This window comes from Geotrypetes seraphini, chromosome 2 (assembly GCF_902459505.1).
Source record: "Geotrypetes seraphini chromosome 2, aGeoSer1.1, whole genome shotgun sequence".
In the NCBI taxonomy this organism is placed as follows: Eukaryota; Metazoa; Chordata; class Amphibia; order Gymnophiona; family Dermophiidae; genus Geotrypetes; species Geotrypetes seraphini.
In genome coordinates, this window is record NC_047085.1 from 429,518,319 (window position 1) to 429,541,343 (window position 23,025).

General features: G+C 41.4%; 1 protein-coding gene across 2 annotated transcripts in view; it reads right to left on the reverse strand.

The window, feature by feature from the left end:
• The window catches only part of STEAP2 (STEAP2 metalloreductase), a 31,946-nt gene that overhangs the window by 8,131 nt on the left and 790 nt on the right, over positions 1 to 23,025 (reverse strand). For both annotated transcript variants that reach the window (XM_033931255.1, XM_033931256.1), the window contains exons 2-4: positions 16,257 to 16,769; positions 11,312 to 11,839; positions 1,587 to 1,751 (exon numbers count right to left, since the gene is read on the reverse strand). In XM_033931255.1, coding sequence (XP_033787146.1) covers positions 1,587 to 1,751; positions 11,312 to 11,839; positions 16,257 to 16,748 — 1,185 coding nt within the window. In that variant the 5' untranslated portion in view covers positions 16,749 to 16,769. The remainder of the gene's footprint in view (positions 1 to 1,586; positions 1,752 to 11,311; positions 11,840 to 16,256; positions 16,770 to 23,025) is intronic.

Genomic DNA, 23,025 nt, shown 5'->3' on the forward strand with positions numbered 1-23,025 from the left:
ACATTTAAACTACAAATTGTGTCTGGTAGTTTTTTTTCCTTGGCTTTCTCCAGAGATGGAAGAAAGAGCTGAGGGGTATAAAACCTATTCAATCAGAGCAAACAGTTCCATTGTTATATACAGTACATACTTTATCCATCTGAGAGGATACTGATGAAAAGTACAATGCTACTAACTGTTCTGCTTCTTGCAGAAGCCTGAGAACAATTAACACTGTACCTACTCATCTTTCACTTTATCCTTCCTTTCCTCTATTTTCATAAAATGCTTAACTCTAGAGTTTGGTACCTAAATGCAATTTCTTGTTCTGCAACTCCTACATATTAAATATGATGGGAGTAAGTAACAACTGGGCACCTGGTAGAAGCCTACTCTACAAAGGAATGTAGGCACTTATATTCCTTTATAGAATACTAGCATAACAACAAAAATACACACTTATAAGTTAGGTGAAACTTACACCAGCCACAGAGAGCATAATGCGTGCCTACGTTCTGGTGATACATGTGTACTACTCTAAGGAGTCCTTTTATAAAGCCACGCTAGCGGAGTTAGTGTGGACATTTCATCTCGCGCTAACCCCCGTGGCCAGCTAAAAAACTAACGCCTGCTCAATGTACGCGTTAGCAGCTAGCACGGCAGACGGTTTAACGCGTGTTAAACCCCTACTGCAGCTTGATAAAAGGACCCCTTAGTTACAGACAAGAGTGACTCCCGCCCATATTCCATAGTATTTAAGTGGAATTTTGGCACTTACATGTACTTTATAATTATTATCTGCATACTTTACAGAATTACCCTCCACGTGTGTATACCTTTTATTTATATATCTACTTATTTATAGCAAGTTATGATATACGTATATATTAAAACTAAGAAATTAATTTGCAATTACAGTTGCTTAGTCAATGCAGTAAATTACAAGAACAGTCATAAAATAAAAACAGATAATAGAGGCAAAATGAAACAAAATGATGGATGAAAAGTAGAACTGGAAAAAAGAAAGATCTAGTGCTGTATGGTAAAACAATCACTTTATTGCAAAATAAGCATAACATGGCCATGTTTTGGCTACCACCTGCATCAAGGGCAAGTATACATATCAAATATAATTGCAAGCATTGATCCAAACAAAATACATAATATCAAAATATCAATGTTTCAAATATGAAACAATGAGATAAGGTCCATACTGTTTTGCTCTGTAAATTCAAAAAGTAGCAATGCATATACATGCCTCTGATGCAGGTGGTAGCTGAAACGTGGTCATATCGGACTTGTTTTGCAAGAAAGTGATTGTTTTATCATACTGCACTGAATCTTTAGTTTTTCCAATTTTACTTTTCGTCTAAAATAAATTATATGTTTCCTTTACTATTTTTTAAAATTGTATTTCTTTACCTACTCCCTTCCTTCTGTATCATTAATTTGTCTTGTCAGTCGTATTTACATTGTCTGTTTCCCTTCAGCTATTGTAATTTAATATTTTATACTTTGTACATCGCTTAGAATGTTAATAAGCGATTAATCAAATATTTAATAAACATGGAAACTTGGAAGAGAAGCCACCTTTCTTGGAAATATACCTGAATAAAACTGAATTCTCTCCAATTTAGGGCACTGTTCACTGAAGGGATGGAGGTTACTGCCAGTAGAGAAAGCAGTCCAAGGCTCATGATGCCAAAGGAGATGTACATCTCAATTCGCCATACTTCTTCCTCATTCCAAGAATTTTCAATATTCGCATGAACCTATTGAAAAATCAGAGCAATGTTTTAATGTGTGCTCTTGTCAATATTTCCTTACTCTGAAACTCATACCTCATTGCAATATACTAGGATTTCTCTTTTCAGGGCCAACTTCTGGACTTCTTTGGATAGCTATTACTCTTGTCTTTTCCATCCTGGCTTGCTACCATTCTTGCAACCAGCCCCATGATCTTATTTATATCTAAGCATCAACAACTTGAGTAGTGTGTGCAGTTCTTGTTGCCTTATCTCAAAAAAGATATAGCGGAATGAAAAAAGGTACAGAGAAGGGTGACAAAAATGATAAAAGGTTTGGGACAACTTCCCTATGAGGAGAGGCTAAAGCGGCTAAGGCTCTTCAGCTTGGAGAAGAGACAGCTCTGGGGGGATATGACAGAGGTCTATAAATTACTGAGTGCAGTGGAGTGCAAAGGGTAGATGTGAATCGCTTGTTTACGCTTTCCAAAAATACTAGAACTAGGGGGGCATGCGATGAATCAATTAACTTAGCGGGGTTTATAAAAGACTTGGATAATTTCCTACAAGAGAAGTCCATAGGCCATTATTGAGATGGCTTGGGGAAATACATTGCTTATTCCTAGGATAAACAGCATAAGATCTGTTTTACTACTTGGGATCTAGCTAGGTACTTGGGGCCTGGGTTGGCCACTGTTGGAAACAGGATACTAGGCTTGATGGACCTTTAGTCTGTCCCAGTATAGCAATTCTTATGTTCTTATCCTCTCTCTGGAGAATAAAACTCCCTTAGTTACTGTACTGATTTGATTTGTGTTAACCATTCATTAAGAAATCAGCATCTTAGGACTATGCTCTTTGTTAATAGATGTCAACTGGGTTTCCTACACTTTATCAGTCATTTGTAGGACGAAGAAAATATCAGTCCATGAGTTAAGTAGTATAGTTTTACATTAAGTAATTTTAATTGCTCTGTGCAGACCACAAAATTATATACAAAAATAGTTTGAATAAAAATGCCAAGAAGTGATTTACACTTAACCTTCACATATTCAGGTCTCATATTCAAATTGGGATAATGGACCTGATAGTGAAAGGATTTATGCTCCTAATTTTGAGAGGTATGGTCCTACATTGACCTCTTTGAAAATTTACTAGGCTGAGTGAGCCGCATTGACAAGATCATCGACAGTATGAAAGAGGAAGATACAGCGATGGTGATCCATGTGGGAACTAACAACGTGAGCAACAGGAATTACAGCAGGGAAGTACTGAAGGAACAGTTCTGGATGCTAGGAAGGAAGCTGAAGACCAGATCACCGAGGGTAGCGTTCTCGGAGAACCTGCCGGTACCCAGAGCAGATGAGAAGAGGCAGATGGAGCTGCAAACAGTCAACGCGTGGATGAGGCGCTGGTGTGAGGAAGAAGGATTCCACTTCGTGCGCAACTGGACGACGTTCTGGGGGAAGAGTAAGCTGTACAGGAAGGACGGACTCCATCTCAGCAGAGACGGAACGAGGCTTCTGGCAAACAGTATCAAGAGAGAAGTTGAGAAGTTTTTAAACTAGGAAGAAGGGGAAAGCCGATAGTCGACCGAGTGAGAGAGTCGATGGTTCGGGAACCGGTATACCCGGAGGATACCGTGCAGAAAGAGCAGAGAAGACTCACCAGATCTCAGGCAAGACAGATCTAAAGGGTCACAAGAGGGAAGGAAATGCAAGAAAGGAACAGGCCACATACTCAGGTGTATGTACACGAACGCAAGGAGCCTAAGGAACAAGATGGGCGAATTAGAAGCTATGACACAAAAGGATAACTTTGACATCGTCAGCATCACGGAAACATGCTGGACTGAAGAAAACATCTGGGACACTGTGCTACCGGGATACAAACTATACCGCAGAGACAGAGTGGATCACAAAGGTGGGGGTGTTCCCCTATATGTCAAAGAGGGAATCGAATCTACTGGAGAGAACACGCCTGAAAGTATGAAAAAGTTAGAGTCTCTATGGGTCAAAATTCCGGGAGCAAATGGATTGGAAATGAAAATTGGCATCTACTATCGACCCCCATGGCAGCCCAAAGAAATGGATGGAGAAATGATAGATGAGATCAAATGCAACTGCAAGGGAGGCAACACAGTTATTGGTGATTTCAATTACCCGGGAATAGACAGGAATCTAGGCACCTCCGGCTGCGGTAGGGAGACCAAGTTCCTGGATGCTGTAGGGGATTGCTTACTGGGACAACTTGTCAAGGAAAACACGAGAGGAAACACAATTCTGGACTTAATTCTAAATGGACTACGAGGACAGTCGCAAGATGTAGAAGTAGAGGGAACGCTGGGTACCAATGATCACAATATGATCCGCTTCGACATAGATGCAGGGACGAAACATCGATCCAGAACGACAGCCACGACACTGAACTTCCGAAAAGGAAATTACAAAGGGATGAGACTCATGGTGGGGATAAAGATCAAGAAGAGGATAAGCACTGTTACAACGCTAGAGCAGGCATGGTCCCTTTTTAAGGACACAGTCACCGAGGCGCAAAATCTATATATACCGCGTATCAACAAGGGAGCCAAGAGGAAAAAGATCAAAGAACCGGTGTGGCTCACTGTAGCGGTGAAAGAAGTGATCAGAGACAAGAAGACTTCGTTTAAGGAATTGAAAAGGTCAAAAATGGATGAAAACTGGAAAAAGCACAAAAAGCATCAATGCAAGTGCCATAAAGCAGTAAAAGGGGCCAAAAGAGACTACGAGGAAAAAATAGCCAAGGAGGCGAAAAACTTCAAGCCTTTCTTTAGATACATTAAGGGGAAATGACCTACAAAGGAAGCGGTGGGACCGTTGGATGATAATGGAATAAGGGGAGTGCTAAAGGAGGACAAAGCCATCACCGATAAACTGAACACATTTTTTGCGTCTGTATTTACCAAAGAGGACATACACAACATACCGGAACCCGACAGGCTATATACACTGGAGGCAAAGACCGGAAACTGACAAGGTTGACGGTCAGTCTAGAAGAAGTATGCAGGCAGATTGATAGGCTTAAGAGTGACAAATCCCCAGGACCGGATGGCATCCATCTGAAGGTCATTAAGGAACTGAAAGGGACTATAGCTGAACTGCTTCAACTAATAGCCCATCTGTCAATTAGATCGGGTAGGATTCCGGAAGACTGGAAGGTGGCGAATGTTATGCCGATCTTCAAAAAAGATTCGAGAGGAGATCCGGGAAACTACAGTGAGTCTGACTTCATTACCGGGAAAGATGGTAGAGGCGCTGATAAAAGACTGCATCATTGATCACCTTGACGGACACAAACTGAAGAGGACCAGTCAGCACGGCTTCAGCAAAGGATGATCTTGCTTGACGAATTTGCTGCACTTCTTTGAGGGGGTAAACAAGCAGATAGACAAGGGTGACCCAATCGACATTGTATATCTGGATTTTCAGAAGGCGTTCGACAAGGTTCCGCACAAACAACTACTTCGAAAAATTGAGAGCCATGGAATAGAGGGTGAAATACGTGGATTAAAAACTGGCTAGCAGATAAGAAACAGAGAGTGGGGGTAAATGGACAATACTCGGACTGGAAGAATGTCACCAGTGGGGTGCCGCAGGGCTCGGCACTTGGACCTGTGCTCTTCAACATATTCATAAATGATCTGGAAATGGGTACGATGAGTGAGGTGATTAAATTTGCAGATGATACGAAGTTATACATAGTGAAGACGCAGGGGGACTGTAAAGATCTGCAACGTGACATAACCACGCTCAAGAAATGGGCAGCGACATGGCAAATGAGGTTCAACGTGGATAAGTGTAAGGTAATGCATGTTGGTATCAAAAATCCCATATACGAATACAAGATGTCCGGGGCAGTACTAGGAGAGACCCCCCAGGAAAAAGACCTGGGAGTACTGGTCGACAAGTCAATGAAGCTGTCTGCACAATGCGCAGTGGCAGCGAAAAGGGAGAACAGAATGCTAGGAATGATTAAGAAGGGATCACGAACAGATCGGAGAGGGTTATCATGCCATTGTACGGGGCTATGGTACGCCCTCACCTGGAATACTGCGACCAGCACTGGTTGCCATACATGAAGAAGGACATGGTACTACTCAAAAGAGTCCAGAGAAGAGCGACTAATATGGTTAAGGGGTTGGAGGAGTTACCATACAGTGAGAGATTAGAGAAGCTGGGCCTGTTCTCCCTTGAAAAGAGGAGACTGAGAGGAGACATGATCGAAGCATTCAAGATAATGAAGGGAAAGACTTAGTAGATAAAGACAGGTTGTTCACCATCTCCAAGGTAGAGAGAACGAGAGGGCACTCTCTGAAGTTAAAAGGGGATAGATTCCGTACAAACGTAAGGAAGTTCTTTTCCACCCAGAGAGTGGTGGAGAACTGGAATGCTCTCCCGGAGTCTGTTATAAGGGAAAACACGCTCCAGGGATTCAAGACAAGGTTAGACAAGTTCCTGCTGAACCGGAACGAACGCAGGTAGGGCTGGTCTCGGTTAGGGCACAGGTCTTTGACCTGGGGGCCACCGCATGAGCGGACTGTTAGGCGCAATGGACCACTGGTCTGACTCAGCAGCGGCAATTCTTTTGTTCTTATTTACTCAAAATTCACTAAACTCCGAAATTTAGAGCATAAGTATGTGTTAACAAGGGCACATTTAAGGAAGGTACAAGAAAGTTAGGAGTTTTACATGGATTTTCAGTACTAGGCTATATAAATTAGTCTCATAAATCTAGGCGAAATGTGATAGACACGTGGGATCTATTCACAGAGAAAGGTAGGGGAGGGTCATTGGGGTGGGCAGACTAGATGGGCCGTGGCCCTTATCTGCCGTCTATTTCTATGTTTCTATAGGTCCTTTTACAAATCCACGCTAGCGGTTTTATCACACGCAATGGATTAGTGTGCGCTAGCCGGAAATCTACTGCCTGCTCAAAAGGAGGCAGTAGCAATCTAGCGCGTGCTATTCCGCGCATTAAGGCCCTAGAACAGCTTTGTAAAAGGAGCCCTAAATATATAAGCATAACTTTTAAAATGAATTTTGAGTTAAAAACTTATTGGTGGAAACATTTTAAATTGGTTTACAGGTTTTCTGGTTAAAGATCATATGTGAAAAATATCCTCTGTTTGAATACCTGATTGTGATATTCCAGTTTCACACCGCACCACATATAAAATTCTTATGCTTGTTTTCAAAACAAAACTCACATGATCTTCAGCTTTTCTCGACAAACTTATCTCCTACTCTTCATCTAGGGCCCTCAGATTAGCTGATCAGAACCTACTGACCGCCCCTCCGATCAAAGAACTTTATTATTCTAGAAACACAATCTTCTCTGCCACGGCCCCCATACTTTGGAATGCCATGCCATCTCACCTCCACCATGAAAACGTCCTTGAAAATTTAAAACCAATCTCAAAACTTTTCTGTTCCAGGATGCATACCAAAGCACAAGATAAAATTCCTTCTCCATCGAATTGCAAGCTTACTTTTCACGAGAACTACTTCATTGAAGTGACCCCTTTCCTTGCTGTTTTTTCCTTCCCTTCTTCCCTCCTTTTACTTTTATTTATACAATGTAATTATCAATCTCTCCCATTTCAAATCCTCACGTATCTAGTCAGGTCAATGTCTACGTCACAATTTGCTTTTACCCCCTTCACATTTATTTTTTAATTTAAATTTTTAGTATTGTTAACCGACCAGATACATGTTGACGGTCGGTATATTAAATGATAAATAAACTTGTCTTTCCTTTGTTATTCAATGTATATATGACAATATTGAGTATTCTTTCTTTAGTATTTGAAGCGTCCCTGCTCACATATGCAGATTATATATAAATATGTTATAAGAAGTAAGTTCTGATCTCAGTGGTTTCTCCACCAATATATGTTTGTATATATTCGGCTTCCCAAGCTCAAATAAAATGAACTCCTTTAAAAGATCTTATGGTTTGGACATGATCGGGTTGATTTTCCTCTTAATATTTCTTTGGGAGCTGGCAAAACTATACTGGTTGAAAAATATTCAAGAGTATTAGGACTTATCTTAGGCCAGGATTCTCAAAAACCCGTGTTGCACATGCGCAGAAAAAACGCTGTCAACACTGTCAAAAACCATCCCAAAACAAAAACACAACAGCGAGAGAGATGCCCACACTCTCCTGCTGCCCTAAAATCCTGGCCGTGACACCCATCCACCGCAGTAGGAGAAATGCCCACTATCTCCTGCTGCACTAAAATCACCGCTGTGACCGCAGTGACCTGACTGCCCCCCTCCTCCCGCAGGAGAGATGCCCATTCTTTCCTGCTGCACTAAGCTCCCCGCCGTGACCTGATCTCTCCCCCATCCTCCCGCAGAAAGAGAGATGCCCTCTCTCCTGTTGCAGTAAACCCTGCCGTGACCCGATTGGCCTGGACACCCCATAGGAGGGGCCTAAGGCGGCCTTAGAACCCTTCCTGATGCATATGGGATTGGCCCATAGGAGGGGTCTTAAACAACCTGGGCCAATCAGAGCCTCAAGATCCTCCCCGGTGATCCCAAGATGCACCGGGGAGGGGAATTCCCATTTTAGACAACGCAACAGCAGCTTTTTGAAAATGGCTTGGCATTTTTTTAAAAATCCACCGGAGGGCTCATTTCAATGTTAAAGAGCCCATTTGCATGCCAGTGTCAGAGACTGCTAGAAACCTCACTAAAGATGGAGATAATCCGCCGCTAAACTGCGTACAGGCTAAACCGCTGGAAAACAGTTTAGCGACGGCGTTAAACTTTTGAGAATCTTGCCCTTAGACTCTACCTTATCCTTTCAGCAGAAAATTAACAATATAATAAGAAAATGTTTTCTGAGCTTACATAGTTTAATTCAGTTAGCACTCTATTCTATCAACATCATTTTGCAATTTTAGCTTAATCTATTATTTTAGCACAACTTGATATTGTATATTGTAGCATAAGCTGAGGAAATTTAAAGAGATTACAGCTAATACAAAATATGGCTGCACACCTAATTTTTGGTAAAACAAAATTTGATCATGTCTCCCCACTTTAGAACTCTTCATTGGCTATCACTGGAATCAAGGATCAAATTTAAGTGTGTTTATCACATTTTAAAATTAACGGTCAATCTGCTGAAACATTAGTATCATTGCTTATGAACTTTATTAGACAGAATAGGGTAGATCCTTTTATGTCAACATGTTGTCATTTACTATGTTTAAGGGCCCATAGACATTTATTTCCATGGCTTTTATTTTTATATCTCACTGGAACAATCTTCCTCTTTATCAAAGAGCTATAATTCTTATTTGGTTTTCCGATAAAATTTTAAAATTTTGGGCTCCTTTTATCAAGGCGCGCTATGGGGGTTAGCGCGTTGGACATTTCATCACGTGCTAACCCCTGCGGCAAGCCAAAAAACTAACGCCTCGTCAATGGAGGCGTTAGCGGCTAGCGGTTTAATGCGCGGTATTCCGCGCGTTAAACCCCTACCGCACCTTGATAAAAGGAGCCCTTTGTTATTTCAAACCTCATTCTTAAAAGAAAACTGTTGTATTATCCTTTTATATTTTTTCTGTAAACCGCACCAAGCCCTCTCTTATTATATAGAATTTTGTAATTACAAAAGATGAAAGAATAGACTAGAATTCAAACATCAGATATGTTGGGCTTACATTGTCAAATTTGGGCATGAGATTCCACTGCACATGGCTGGGGAGGGGGAGCTCCTGGGATCTGGGCTCAAAGTTGGTTCATTTTCAGGGGATCCCAACTCTTCTCTAACTAGAGTGGATCCCAGTGGGAGAGCATCAACCGCATTCCGTTTTTCTGGTCCTCCTTGTGTCCCAAAGGTATCTATTGGTGCAGTTACAGAAACAGTAGCCTGCCAAACCAGGCTTACCCCCCCCCACATCAGTTTCCCCATCTCTACAAAGACAAGTAGGAATGCTACTGCCAGCATCTATCTGTAGAAGACATCTTAGACCAAATAAAAACCAACTAGATTTGTAAATCTTAAGTGTGGATGCTGCATTATCCAGTCTTATAAATCAGTGTAAAAATCTTAGAATGTATCCTTAAGAGAACTGGAAGATAATGTAAGAAACACCAAAATGAGCGTAATGCGGTGACAATTGGCAGTATGTGTTAACAAATGAGTTGCAGAATTCTATGCATTTTGTAGTGATTGAAACATATAGGTTGGTAACCCAGCCTAAAGAGCATTACAATAAATTGAAAAGAGGTAAAATTAAACTTTGAACAAACAATTTGAAGAAGTGAGTTTTAATGTTTTCAAATATGTCTTGAATTTCATATATGAAGACTCCAGTTGCATATATAAGTAGTGGTAAGGTGTTCCACAGGAAAGGCACAACCACACTAAATAAGGAGCTATGTACAATACATGTTTATGGCATATTTATCAGTGATATGGGACAATCAGTAAATGTTAATTAGCACAGCGCAAAGCTCTGCTTAGTACATAGGCGATCAGATATTAAAACAGAATGGAAATCCTGAGGAACAAATCTGACAAGTTAATTCTATTAAGGCCCATTTTTTTTTTAGCACTAGTGAGGAGTTTCAATGCTGTGTTTTGAATTTTCTGAGATATATCTTTTCGCTTCAGTAGCTATGTAGGCATTGATATAACTTCTAAGTAGCTAGGTTCTACCAATAGAGCTAGGTGAAAGGAACAGACAGAGGCCTGTCTTGTTGGTGGAACCTGCTTACACATGAGGCACATTGGAACAAGCACAGTAATTACTGGCATGAAAACACTGAGTAAGATCCTCCTTCCTTTTTCTCTTAGATTTTCCATCTCTTCTATTTACTTTTCCTCCTCCTCCTCATTTTTTCTTTCCCCTTCAGAACCTCTTACTTCTCTTAAAGACGAACGCCATTTATAGAATAGCGCTTAGTGCACCCAATTTTGGCATGAAGGTTTATACCATATGATTTCCCTGAATATAACACTGCACACAAATCCTAGAAACACCCCTGACTCATCCATGCCCCTCCAATGGCCATGTTCCTTTTCGGATTCACGAGGGAAAATTTACATGCGCATCTTTGGAGACTATAAAGGTGTGTGTAGATTTCAATTACTGACAATTAACGCCAATAATTGATTGTTAGTGCCCAATTATCGGTGTCAATGGGCTCATTAAGAAATTAAATTATGTGCACTAATTTGAGCACAAACCCAAATCTGCACAAACAATTTTGAGCACCATAAATAGAATTAGGGGCTAATATGCATTTTTCTTTCCTGAGATGACAAACATAATGGTTCACACATGTGGACCCCTCAGAAGAGTGCACACTATGTGCAAATAGTCCATCCTCTTTAAGAAAAATGTGCACTCTTTAACTGTGAACAATGTTCATTTTAAACAACTATCCATCTCTAACAAATACACCATGAAGAGAGTTGGAAGCAAGAGCTCAAGAGAGGAGCACTTTCCAGACACTAGCAGCAACTGGTAAGCTGAAATTTTCACTGCTGCCTAATCTGTATAGAAAATGTTCTGCTGTATGTCTTACCTGCTGATAAGCCATATTAAGTAACAAGTATCGTTCCGACCTCCTCATGGGCAAACAGAGACTATAAACCACATGGACAGTAGCGAAGAAGAAGCTAAGCAGTCCAAGCTGTTTCCGGCATTGTAGCCAGCTCTCCAACCACGGGGGAAATCGCCTGTACTTTGTGCCATAGTAAAGCTGATGCGCAGCTGCCAGGAGTCCTGCTACATACACTAAGGACAGGAGAGTGATGGCCACAATTGGTAAAGTTTTGTTCACAATCTCAATGGGAATCTTGTAGAAGTCACTTTGTTGGTTTCTTAAATATGGATGTATGACATCTCTGATGAAGGAATAGATGAAGAAAAAAGTGGCCAGACTAATTGCCACCACTACTGGACCTTTCCACAGGGTGAACAGCCGTAGTGGTATATTCTCTATGTCTCTGGCTGAAGACAGTGCTCCGAGATCAACAGGAATAAAGTTCAGCTGACGGGAAATTTCAATGATTTGATGGCGAGCCTGAACATGATTGCTACAAATATACACCTATTAGACAAATAGAAAAGAAACATTATTATCCAGTTTCACAGAAATGGCAGAGGCGGACAAGGCCGATGCAGCCTGTTAAGAGTGCTGCCGGCCCAACGCTACTTAGGGAGGTAAGGCTCGCGGTGGGGTTCCGATGGGAGGGAGGGAAGGATAGGGATTCGGCTATGCGGTGGGTGCGGGTGCTTGGGGGGGGAGGAGCGGGGCGGTGCTTACTCACTCAAAGGTTCTGTTGCACAAGGGATGGGAGGGAGGGAAGGGAAACTGCCGGCGAATCCCGGGACTAGAGCTTATTTTCAGGGAAACACGGTATATTAGAATGTGATCTCTCCTTGGACTAAAAATCAGTCTTTTCTTTAGATAAATATTGAGGTTTTTAAACTGTGAGTTAAATGTTGTTACATTGCTTCTTCCACATACCTGCAAGTGCTGAAGCCCCATCTGCTAAAAGTAAAAAAACTACGAGGCCAATATTCAAAACAGTTTTCCAAATAAATTAATGAGTTGCCCAAACTTTGGCTTTTCACAATCCCTCTCCCAGCCTCAGTTTACCAGATAAATTCTGAAAGGCCAAGTCATTGACCAGGGAAAATTGGCAAGTTGAGCAGAGGCCATGCTTTGGGTATTCTGGACTAGAAAAAACAAGGAAGGCAACCAAGTCACATCAAGGTCTGCGTGGGGGAAGCCCACAGTGCCAAACTTGTCTCACAACTTATAAGCCAAATACAGTGTAACAAGTCAAAAAAGCATGTCACACTGTATAATGTTGTAGGGCGCTCTCAGTGTGAACCCTCAGAGATAGGAGCACAGCTCCGACACTTCACCTCTGGGTCAAGGCAATAAGCCTCCACCCACACACCATCATCGAGCGCCCTGTGTGTGCAAGAATCAAAGCAATCAACAATCAAAGTGAGTAAATAAAACTCAACACAACACAAGCAAGCAACCTGAGCGACCCCCACATAAACCCTGCCAGCCAAACCCCCTCAAAAAGCACGCACAAAATCACAACGAAATCAAAAACCATACCAAAAAGTGAAGAACATATCCAGAAATAAACAATACTTATCCAAAACTGTCACACCGATGGAAAAACCGCGCCAGGAGGAAAGGTTGTTGTTGTTGGGTATTCTGGAGGCATGGCAATGGTTTAGGGAGATATTGCTTAATATGAACATAATTTTGTTAAACTTATCCAAGTGAGTTATCTTAAAGTTATCCAGATAAGTTTATCCTTACAATTTTAATCAATTATGTAATGTAATGTAATGTAATTTATTTCTTATATACCGCTACATCCGTTAGGTTCTAAGCGGTTTACAGAAAATATACATTAAGATTAGAAATAAGAAAGGTACTTGAAAAATTCCCTTACTGTCCCGAAGGCTCACAATCTAACTAAAGTACCTGGAGGGTAATAGAGAAGTGAAAAGTAGAGTTAGAGGAAAAATAAAAATAAAATAAACATTTTAACAAGACAGCATTGATCTAAATACTTTGGAAGGTAGAAGAGAGGAGAGAAAGGAATAGAAGCAGAAGGGGGAGCCGTTGAACAGTAGAATTCTGGAGAAATTTAAATGATAGAAATAGAACAAAACAAAGACAAAAGGCAAAACAATAGATAAGATTAAAGATAAATCATAAGCTGGAAAGAAAAATAAAATAAAACTTTGTCTTCAACCAACGGTTTCAGCGTCAGTGATGAAGTGGAGCAAGTAAGTTTAGGAGGAGCGATTGACGTTTCCAGAAAGGGCTTCTTCAGGGAAGAGACTTGGCAGACAGTCCCAGGATGCCTATGTCTCCTCCCCTGCGATGTTCTCCCATCCATGCATTCCCTCCCAGACACACTGCCCGTGCCCCAGCCGGTGGTCAAACTTACCTGGTTACCGTAAGTCTGCTGAATATCACAAACACATTTTACAAATATACATGTGTGTGTGTATATATTTTACACATATACATAGATATAAATATGGATGATACACACATCCACACATATGCAAAAGCGCGAGGGATGCTTAAAGGTTCACTGCACATCGCAATGGAGAAAAGTTTACATTCCAACTTCGCTTCCCCCCCAGTGAGAGGTTGCAAACTGAAAAAATACCATGAATTCCTTCTCTCACACCAAGCAGCATCATGGGGTAAAGACCTAGAACGGGGGTCGGCAACCTGCGGCTCCAGAGCCGCATGCGGCTCTTTTCCACCTTTGCTGCGGCTCCGGTAGTGTGTCACGCAGGCATGCAGCTTACAAGTCCGGCGTCGCGGCGGGAAATAGCCATGCTGAGCAGTGAGCTCAGCACATACACAGATGAAAGCCTTGCTTGCTGATTGGTCCGGCGGCCCCGCCCCGCCGTGCCGCCGGACCAATCAGCAAGCAAGGCTTTCATCTGTGTAGTGCTGAGCTCACTGCTCAGCATGGCTATTTCCCGCCGCGACGCTGGACTTGTAAGGTGCACGCCTGAAAAAGAAATCATCCTGGCCGGGGTCGGTGTCATGCTCCGGAGATCTACAGCCTTCCTATCTCCCTCTCCCTTCTACCTGCTTCCGGCCACATCCCCTGCTCCGCGGCTCTCTTCGGCAACTCAGCAGCAGCGATCGACACAAGCTTCTGACGTCGGGGCCTACCCTCTGCGAGTCCCGCTTGTTTCAACTTCCTTTTTCCACAAAGGTGGGACTCGTAGAGGGAAGGCCTCGATGTCGGCAGCTTGTCTTGATCACCGCTGCTGACGAGTTGCTTAAGAGAGCCGCGGAGCAGGGGGGTTTTGCCAGGTGCAGGTAGAAGGGAGAGGGCCAGATGCAGGACTCGTGGGTGAGGGAGCAGAAGAGAGAGAGAAAGAGAGAGGGGAGGGAAATAAAAGGAAATATTTCATACTGGGCTGGGCCGGAGTGGAGGGAGGATGGAAAGATTCTGGCTACAGGATGCATTAACAAAGGAAAAGGGGGGAAGCTGAAAATGGAGATAGTGACACAAAGAAGAGAAAGAGTAAGCAGGACCTACTGAATAAGGATAGAGATACAGAGGGGACATGAAGAGGAGGTGAAATAGAGACATAAAAGTAATGCTGAAAAAGTGTGTGGGGGGAGATAAAGACATTGAAAGGGCAAATGGTGAACATGGCGTAAAGATAAGGACAGAGACAAATGAAGATTCTGAAAAAGTGGTGAGATAGGGATATAGATGAGATGGACACAAAGAAGGGTGATGCTGGAAAATAGGTGGAATGGTAATTCTGACAGACACAGAAGGGAAATGCTGGATCAATGAGAGATGGGGCTCAGGCTGGATGGAATGAGGAGAAATGCCTTGTTGGCCCGGAACTTCCTCTCCTACGTCAGAATTGACGTCAGGGAGCGGAATGCTGGTCAGCGCAACACTTCTGCAGGGAAAGCTTGGGACGGCGGTGGCTTGGGGGCTGTTTCCCGATTGCGGTGGCAGCAAATCGAGTGGCTTGGGGGACGGCACGGAGACAGAAAGAAGGGGGAACAGGGAGACAGAAAGAAAAAGTTGGGGGAGAGAATGAGGTCTGGAGGAGAGGAAACATACAGGAGGCTGAAAGAAAGGAAGAAAGATTGGATGCACAGTCAGAAGAAGAAAGTGCAACCAGAGACTCATGAAATCACCAAATAGCAAAGGTAGGAAAAATGATTTTATTTTCAATTTAGTGATCCTGTATATAGCATTAAGATAAGAAACAATATATGCAGTGTTAGATTTGTTTTATAATGGTTTTGCGGCTCCAAGTTTTTTTTTCTTTTCGAAAACGGGTCCAAGTGGCTCTTTATGTCTTAAAGGTTGCAGACCCCTGACCTAGAACAATTACTTTCGCCCTCTACTTATGAGGAATTTAGGAAACGTTTAAAAACACACCTGTTCCTAAAACATCTTGACAACTGATCCACTTATCTCTTTCCTCTCAATAGCGACCTACTGTCCTTTTGATCACTTTTCTCCTCAACAATGAATTTCCTGTCTAATTACTTCTCTTTCTTCCCCTCTTGAAGTCAGTCAATTTGTACCTTTGCTTAATCTTTTGTAAACCGCATAGAACTTCACGGTATTGCGGTATATAAGCTGTTATTATTTTAATGAAATAATATTTTAATGAAAGAATTTGGGGCAGGTGGAAAACAAATGTGATGCTCACATGTGTGTTTCACAAAATGCTCCCTTCAGAATTAAAATTCTGGATACAGGATACAGCACTATGTCAAGCTTCCTAAAGCTTACTGTCAAAGAAAAGCTAAGGAAGATTTAGCACTGTGGTATCAGGCATTAGACAATGAGAAACTCTACACTGACAATATGGTAGCAAGAGGCAGACTTTCTCAAATACTGCATCAATCCTTGTGGTGAGCGCTGTACATCTGTTTTCTTTTCTTCCCACAAAATCAATACAGAATGGAAATGGCTTACCTGTCTACTGGCGTCCTTTGGTCCTAACTGCAAAGCCCAAGCTGAGACATTATTGAATCCTTTGACTATCAAGCAATCTGGGAATAGTGAGGCCAAATATTCTGCATTGGATTCTGGGTACTGGTCAACTCTCAAATTATTGCTAACATCTACTAGGATTTTACCAGTAAGTAGGTGCTTGAGGTCCCATAAGGATGCATAGTGCTCTCGATGTATGGCAACAAAGATGATGTTAGCTTTTGTTACAGCATCTTCATGATGAGTGATATCCACTACATGTGGAAAGAACTCTGAAGCACGTTTTGGGTCTCTGCTTCCTATGACCACATGGTATCCACATTTAATAAGCCTTATAGTCAGTGATTTGGCAAAGTCTCCACTTCCTAAAATACCTATGGTGATCTTATTTGTGTCCTTAATACCATTTAAACCATTGGGCAAAAAGGTTTCATTCAGGCTCTTAGGACTTCCCATCATCGAGATTGATTCCATGATTCCAAATGCTGGCAAATTCTTTTAAAAACAAAACATGAAAAGAGAGAAAAAGCATGGTGTTATACGAGTCAAAGAAACAAACTATTTTTAATATTCACTATTTTGCTGATATTCAGAAGAAGCTGTATTTGCTGGTAGGTAGCAAATGCATAATTTCCCTATTATTTACAGAATTATACAGACAATATCAGTCCATTTAAATTGCTGAACAACCGAATATTATCTGTTTAATAATGTGCTAGGTTAAGTGTTGAGTGGAGGCAGTTCTAACAAAAAAAAAAAGATTAGGTTCTTACCTTGCTAATATCTTTTCTAATAGATAGGTGTGTCATTCTGAACAGTAGGGTATTCTCCCCATGATGAAAGTTGCAGATAACACAAACTATTCAAAGTTATTAAAACGCATGCAGACTGTGAAATATAGCAGGAAGAACTTAAGAAATTAGAAGACAGGGCATCCAAATGGCAGATGAAATTTAATGTGTACAAAGGCAAAGTGATACACATTGGGAAAAATAATCTAAATCATAGTCACTTGATGCCAGGTTCCACCTTAGGAGTCAGAACCTACACAGTAACAGAATTTATCACCGTCCCCTTGGGAAACCATTTCGTATTGTTCTTTAGTGTCTATCTCAACCTCAGTCCTTATATACTACCATTCTTCAATGTAAGGCTTGAGGGTCAGTGGTTATGCCCATTCATACTCTGATTTTTCCCTCTCTCCTTAAAAGAATGGCATGGGGATGGTTTCCCGCAGTTAACTAAAGGGATGGGGACAAATTCTGTCAGCATGTTATTCTCTAGAGATCATAGGTGTCATTATGGATAATATGCTGTGTGCATTGATGTCCAGCGAGTGGCGACAGCCAAAAAAGCAATACAGAATGCCAAGTATTATTAGGAAAAGGACAGAAAATAGGACAAAGAATACTAGAATGTCTCTGTGATCTCATCTTGAATACTGGGTGCAATTCTGATTGCTGTATCTCAAAAAGAGATGTAGAGGGGTGTTTTCAGAAATAACGTCTAAATCCGAGTTTAGACATTTTGGGAAAATAATGTCCAAATATTTAGTAGAGACAAAGGCCATTTTCAAACAAGAAAAACATATATACAGTGAAACCTTGGATTGCAAGTAACTTGGTTTGCAAGTGTTTCGCAAGACAAGCAAAACATTTTATTAAATTTTAACTTGATAAAGAAGCAATGTCTTGCAATACGAGTACATACAGTATATGCATCACATCATCACAACTGAGCCAATGGTTCTATCTCTGACGCTGTTGGAGTGTAGTGACTGTTCTAAATGAGCGAGGTCTTGCAATACAAGTACGTATAGTGTTTTGTACTATAAGTTTTTAGGTTGTGGAACAAATCGTCTGAGTTTCCATTATTTCCTGTGGGGAAATTCGCTTTGATATACGAGTGCTTTGGATTACAAGCATGCTTCTGGAATGAATTATGCTCACAAACCAAGGTTTGACTATATATAAATATTTTTTTTAAATGGCCATTTCCTAGATGTGTTTCTCTACAATGTTTCTATCTTTTTGAACCATTTTTGAAAAAAAAAAAGTCTAAATGAAAAATGAACAAGGATCAAGTATTATTTCAATATGTAAAAAAATATTAGGGTTAGGTCATGAAGCATCAAATTGGTATAAAACACTGGTACATTTAGAGCAAAAAATGAAACATTGATGGTTTACAAGACATCTGGTCACAGGAACTAATGGCAATTCTTATTCCTTAAACGCATCCGTTGTTGTCAATCTGCTTCCATGAAACAATCACTATTTTTTGTAATCAGACGTGTAATATGGACTCCTGTTAGACTAAACAAAATTAATTCAGAATATTCTCCTCTATGTTGGTCTTGTGGACATGAAAAAGGAACGCTAGATTATGTTATTCTACTGGTTCATGACTTCTGGCAACAGATGTGGAATCACATTCAAACATTATTACATATAAATGTTCCCTTAACATATGCTGGAGTGATCTTTAACCTCTTTGCTTCTGTTGATATCACTAATATTCATAAAAGACTGGTTGCTATACTTACTGCTGTAGCAATCTAAACTATTTTGAAAACCTGGAAAAATGCATCCTTGTTATCTTTCCAATTTTGGTGGAATTCAGTGTGTTTAGTTGGGAAATATGAGGCAGTCATAATGGAGAAGAGAGGTAAAGGGGCCAAATTTAGATCATTATGGGCACCCATACAAGTCTGCAGATAATAGTTGAATTACAGGGAAATAATGGGGATGTATGCATTACTATAGATATGTAGATATGGATGGATGTTGGGTTTTCACTCTCTGCATATGGGAAGGGGGGGGGAGGGAGTTTATTTCAAGGATTTTGTCTCTTAATATCCTAAGCTTTGTGTTAATAGTGTTATGAGAAATTTGTTTAATATGTTTCTCCTGCTTTATTGTATGTTGTTATATAAAATTTCAATAAAAATTTTGGAACTAAAAAAAGAAAAATGCACAAGAATCAGCCATTGGAACATAGGAAAGGCTAACATTCTTAGAAGACTGTCCACAAAGACATTCCAGCAGAGCACTGGGGCATCCTAAGGGGCACTGCAGTGAACTTCATATAAAAGGTCCCAGCCAGGTACACATCTCACCATAACCCCCTTTCAATGTATTGCGAGCCCTCTAAAACTCACCCAAAACTTACTGTACCCAACTGTATACCACAATAGCCCTTATGCCTGCAGGTGTCACCTATATGTCGGTACAGAAGGTTTTGGGTGGGTGGTGGGAGGGCTCATATTCAGGGTGCAGACCACCCTGGGTGTTATCTTGGTGGGGGCACTGGCCCCTCTCCGCCCCCCCTCCATGCCATGCTCATGCTCATCCCCCGAACCTCTTTAAAATCTTCGCCAGTGCAAACAACTACTCTAGCCTGCTGCTCATGTTGGCCTGGCTCCCTCTGAAATCACTTCCGGGTCGCGGAGCCAAGAAGTGACATCAGAGGGAAAACAGGCGTGAGCAGCAGGCTGGAGAAGCTGCTCATGCTGGCAAAGTGTGTCACAGATGATGCAGGGGAGGGGAGGATGTAGGGGGGCACCACCGCCCCGGGAGCCTCTTACCCTCTTATGACACTGCTCATACTTTCCCCCATAACTCTACTAGTTAGAGTGGGTTCCTTAGCATCGACAGCAGATGAATCCAGAGACTAGTGGGATAACACACATCTACCAGCAGGTGGAGACAGACATAACATTTGAAGCAGGCAGATATGTACTGTTTCATTCACATCTTTAGGGAGTGGGAGGGAGTTAGTGACCACTGGAGGAGGAAGGGGGAGGGGCCTTCATGCTTCATTTGGCAACTTTTTTTGGCACTTATTCGTTATTGAAAGAAGACTAGCCTCAAACGTCCACGTTTTATAGAAAAAATGTCCATATCATAAGTGTGCCTTAATCCCGCCTAAACCATTCCCCCTTGAGATTTAGATGCACTGCAGACAAATGCATAGAACTTTGCCTAAAAAATGTGTTTAAAAAATGGCAGTTTGGACGTTTTAGCAAACAAAATATCCAAATGCCCCTTTATGCCATTTTTATATATTTTTCTTTTTTGAAAATGAGCTCCATAGCAGAATTACAAAAGGTTCAAAGAAGGGTGACCAAATTAATTAAGGGGATGGAACTTCTCAGATTTGAGGAAAGGCTTAAGTTTCAAGTTTCAAGTTTATTAACTTTTTAATATACCAACCATCACCAAGTATCTGGCCGGTTCACAATACAATTTATACAGAGGAAAACAAAGATAAAATTTAAAATATAAAATGTGGTGAGAGAACATTAAAGACATAATTTGACTAACATGAAGGTGAGGATATGAGGGGAGGGGGGGGGAAGTTACATATTCTGGAGAAGAGAGGGAGATAGTGAGGGTAGGATAAGAAGTTAGAGCTCTTCAGCTCAGAAAAGAGGTGGCTAGTGTGGGTTATGATAGGGGTCTACAAAATCCTGAGTGCTTTAGAATAGGTAAATGTGAATCTATTGTTTATTCTTTCAAAAAGTACTAAGACTAGGAGACACTCAATACAATTACATGGTAATACTTTTAAAACAAATATGAAGCAATATTTTTAAACTCAAAGAATAGTTAAGCTTTAGAACTCTTTACTAGAGGATGTGGTAACAGAGCCTAGCATATGTGGGTTTAAAAAATTTGGACAAGTTTTTGGGGGACAAATCCAAAATATGTAGATTTGTATTTCTTAGAAAATGGTCAGAGAATCCCATTGTCTCTCAACGCTGATCTAAGTGACCAATCAAACACATCAAATCCATTGCTTTATTCAAGAAAGTTTATACTATCAATATTTTACATTTAACATGTCTGATGATTAGAACAAGCAATATGAAGAATCCTTTAATTTTACGCTTACTCTATACAGCGCTGCATATGTCTGGTAGCGCTATAGAAATAATTAATAGTAGTAGGTTAGATAGAAATGACTGTCACTGATTCTATAATTATGATGCTCATTAAAAAAAAGACAATTCTAAAGAATATAATAATAGGAAAAAAATGATTTGCCTAAAAAAGTGCAAGCTAACATACCATACAGTGAGAAGAAAAAACCTTAGACTTTATAAGTCCAAGGCCTAGATGCACTAAACAGGGTCGGTAAGACCATGTGCATTCACTGCGATCCGATTTTTGGCCGATTCCAAAAGAGCAACTGATGCTCAAACAAGTTTGCATGCAAATGATTTGAGCGGAGGTTCGTCGTAATCCTCATCCGATCCAGCCGATCACTGTGAGAGCAATTCTCGCACATGCGCAGAGCCAGCACAGGAAGCCCAAAGCAACCTCCTGCCACTCAGCTGTTCAGGGCAGGAAACCTTTTTTTTAATGGACACATTACCCATACACAATACCTGTCCCCATTAAAAAAAAAAAGTCATGCTGTCCCCCCCCTCCGATCACAGCCGCTGCACACACACCCTCTCCCTTCTGACGACAACTGCAGGTCTTCGAACCCTCCGTCAGCAATGCACCCAGAAATACAGGAGAGATACCCACTCCCTCCTGCCTCAACAACCCCATTGTGCATCTGGGCCACCTGGATCCCCTCCCCCTGACACTTCCCCACCCTACATGAAGATCTTCCTCCTACCACACCACCAATAAGACCCCAAAACAGCCCTGCTAGTCTGGTGGGCTTGGGGGGTCCTCTCAGAACTCCTCCAGACCTATGGGAGGGGCTTTAGGTATCTGGGGCTAATCAGGGTCTTAGGCCACCTTCCTGGTGCATCCTGGGAGGCAGGGATATTTGTGTAGGGTGGGGGATGTCAGGGGAAGCATGGGGGAGTGCTGGGGGAGTTCAATGGCCTGGATATACAATGGGGTCGCTGAGGCAGGAGGGTGTGGACATCGCTCCTGTCTATAGATGCATCACTGTTGTGGGGACAGCCATCATTGGGGGGTGGGGGGGGGGGTTGGAGACCAGCGGTTGTCATTGGGGTGAGGTTCAGTGGCAGCTTGGCTTACATTTTTTTAATGGGGCAAATATTGTGCATTTGTAACAGACGCACATCTATGCCCATTAAAAAAAAGGTAGGGTATGTTATAAATATATCAATTTCAGGGCTGAATGGGGCGTATGTGGCGCAGTGGTTACAACTACAGCCTCGGCACCCTGAGGTTGTGGGCTCAAACTCATGCTGCTCCTTAGGACCTTGGGCAAATCACTTAATCCCCCCCATTGCCCCAGGTATGTTAAATAGATTGTGAGCTGGCCGGGAAAGACAGTGAAAAATGCCTGGAGTACTTGAATAAATTAATGTAAACTGTTCTGAGCGGTATGGAAAAAATGAATAAATAAATAGATAAAATTAAAATTAATGGCCTTAATGGTAAATTCAGCTATAGTCACAATCATAGCTCGTAAAAGCACCTCACTTACTAAGCACTTACTATGCACAGGAACAAGGTGGAATCCATTTCAATTTTAGTTACCATCCCAAATCAGCAATCTTTCAAGCTGTACTTAGTTGAAATCTGTCACAATGCTTCCAATTTGAGAATGTTGCTTCAGGAGTAATATTACTTAGAATGCATCACAATAAAAACTGGATGGCACACTTCTAACCTCTGAAAATAGTGTCTAGAACATCTCTTATTTATGGAATCACTGTCAACTAATTAGAATCATTACATGTTTTAAAAAAAATATATTTATTTGCCCACCTTATTCGTTTATGTTGGGCACTCGTTTGGATTTTACACATTTTCAG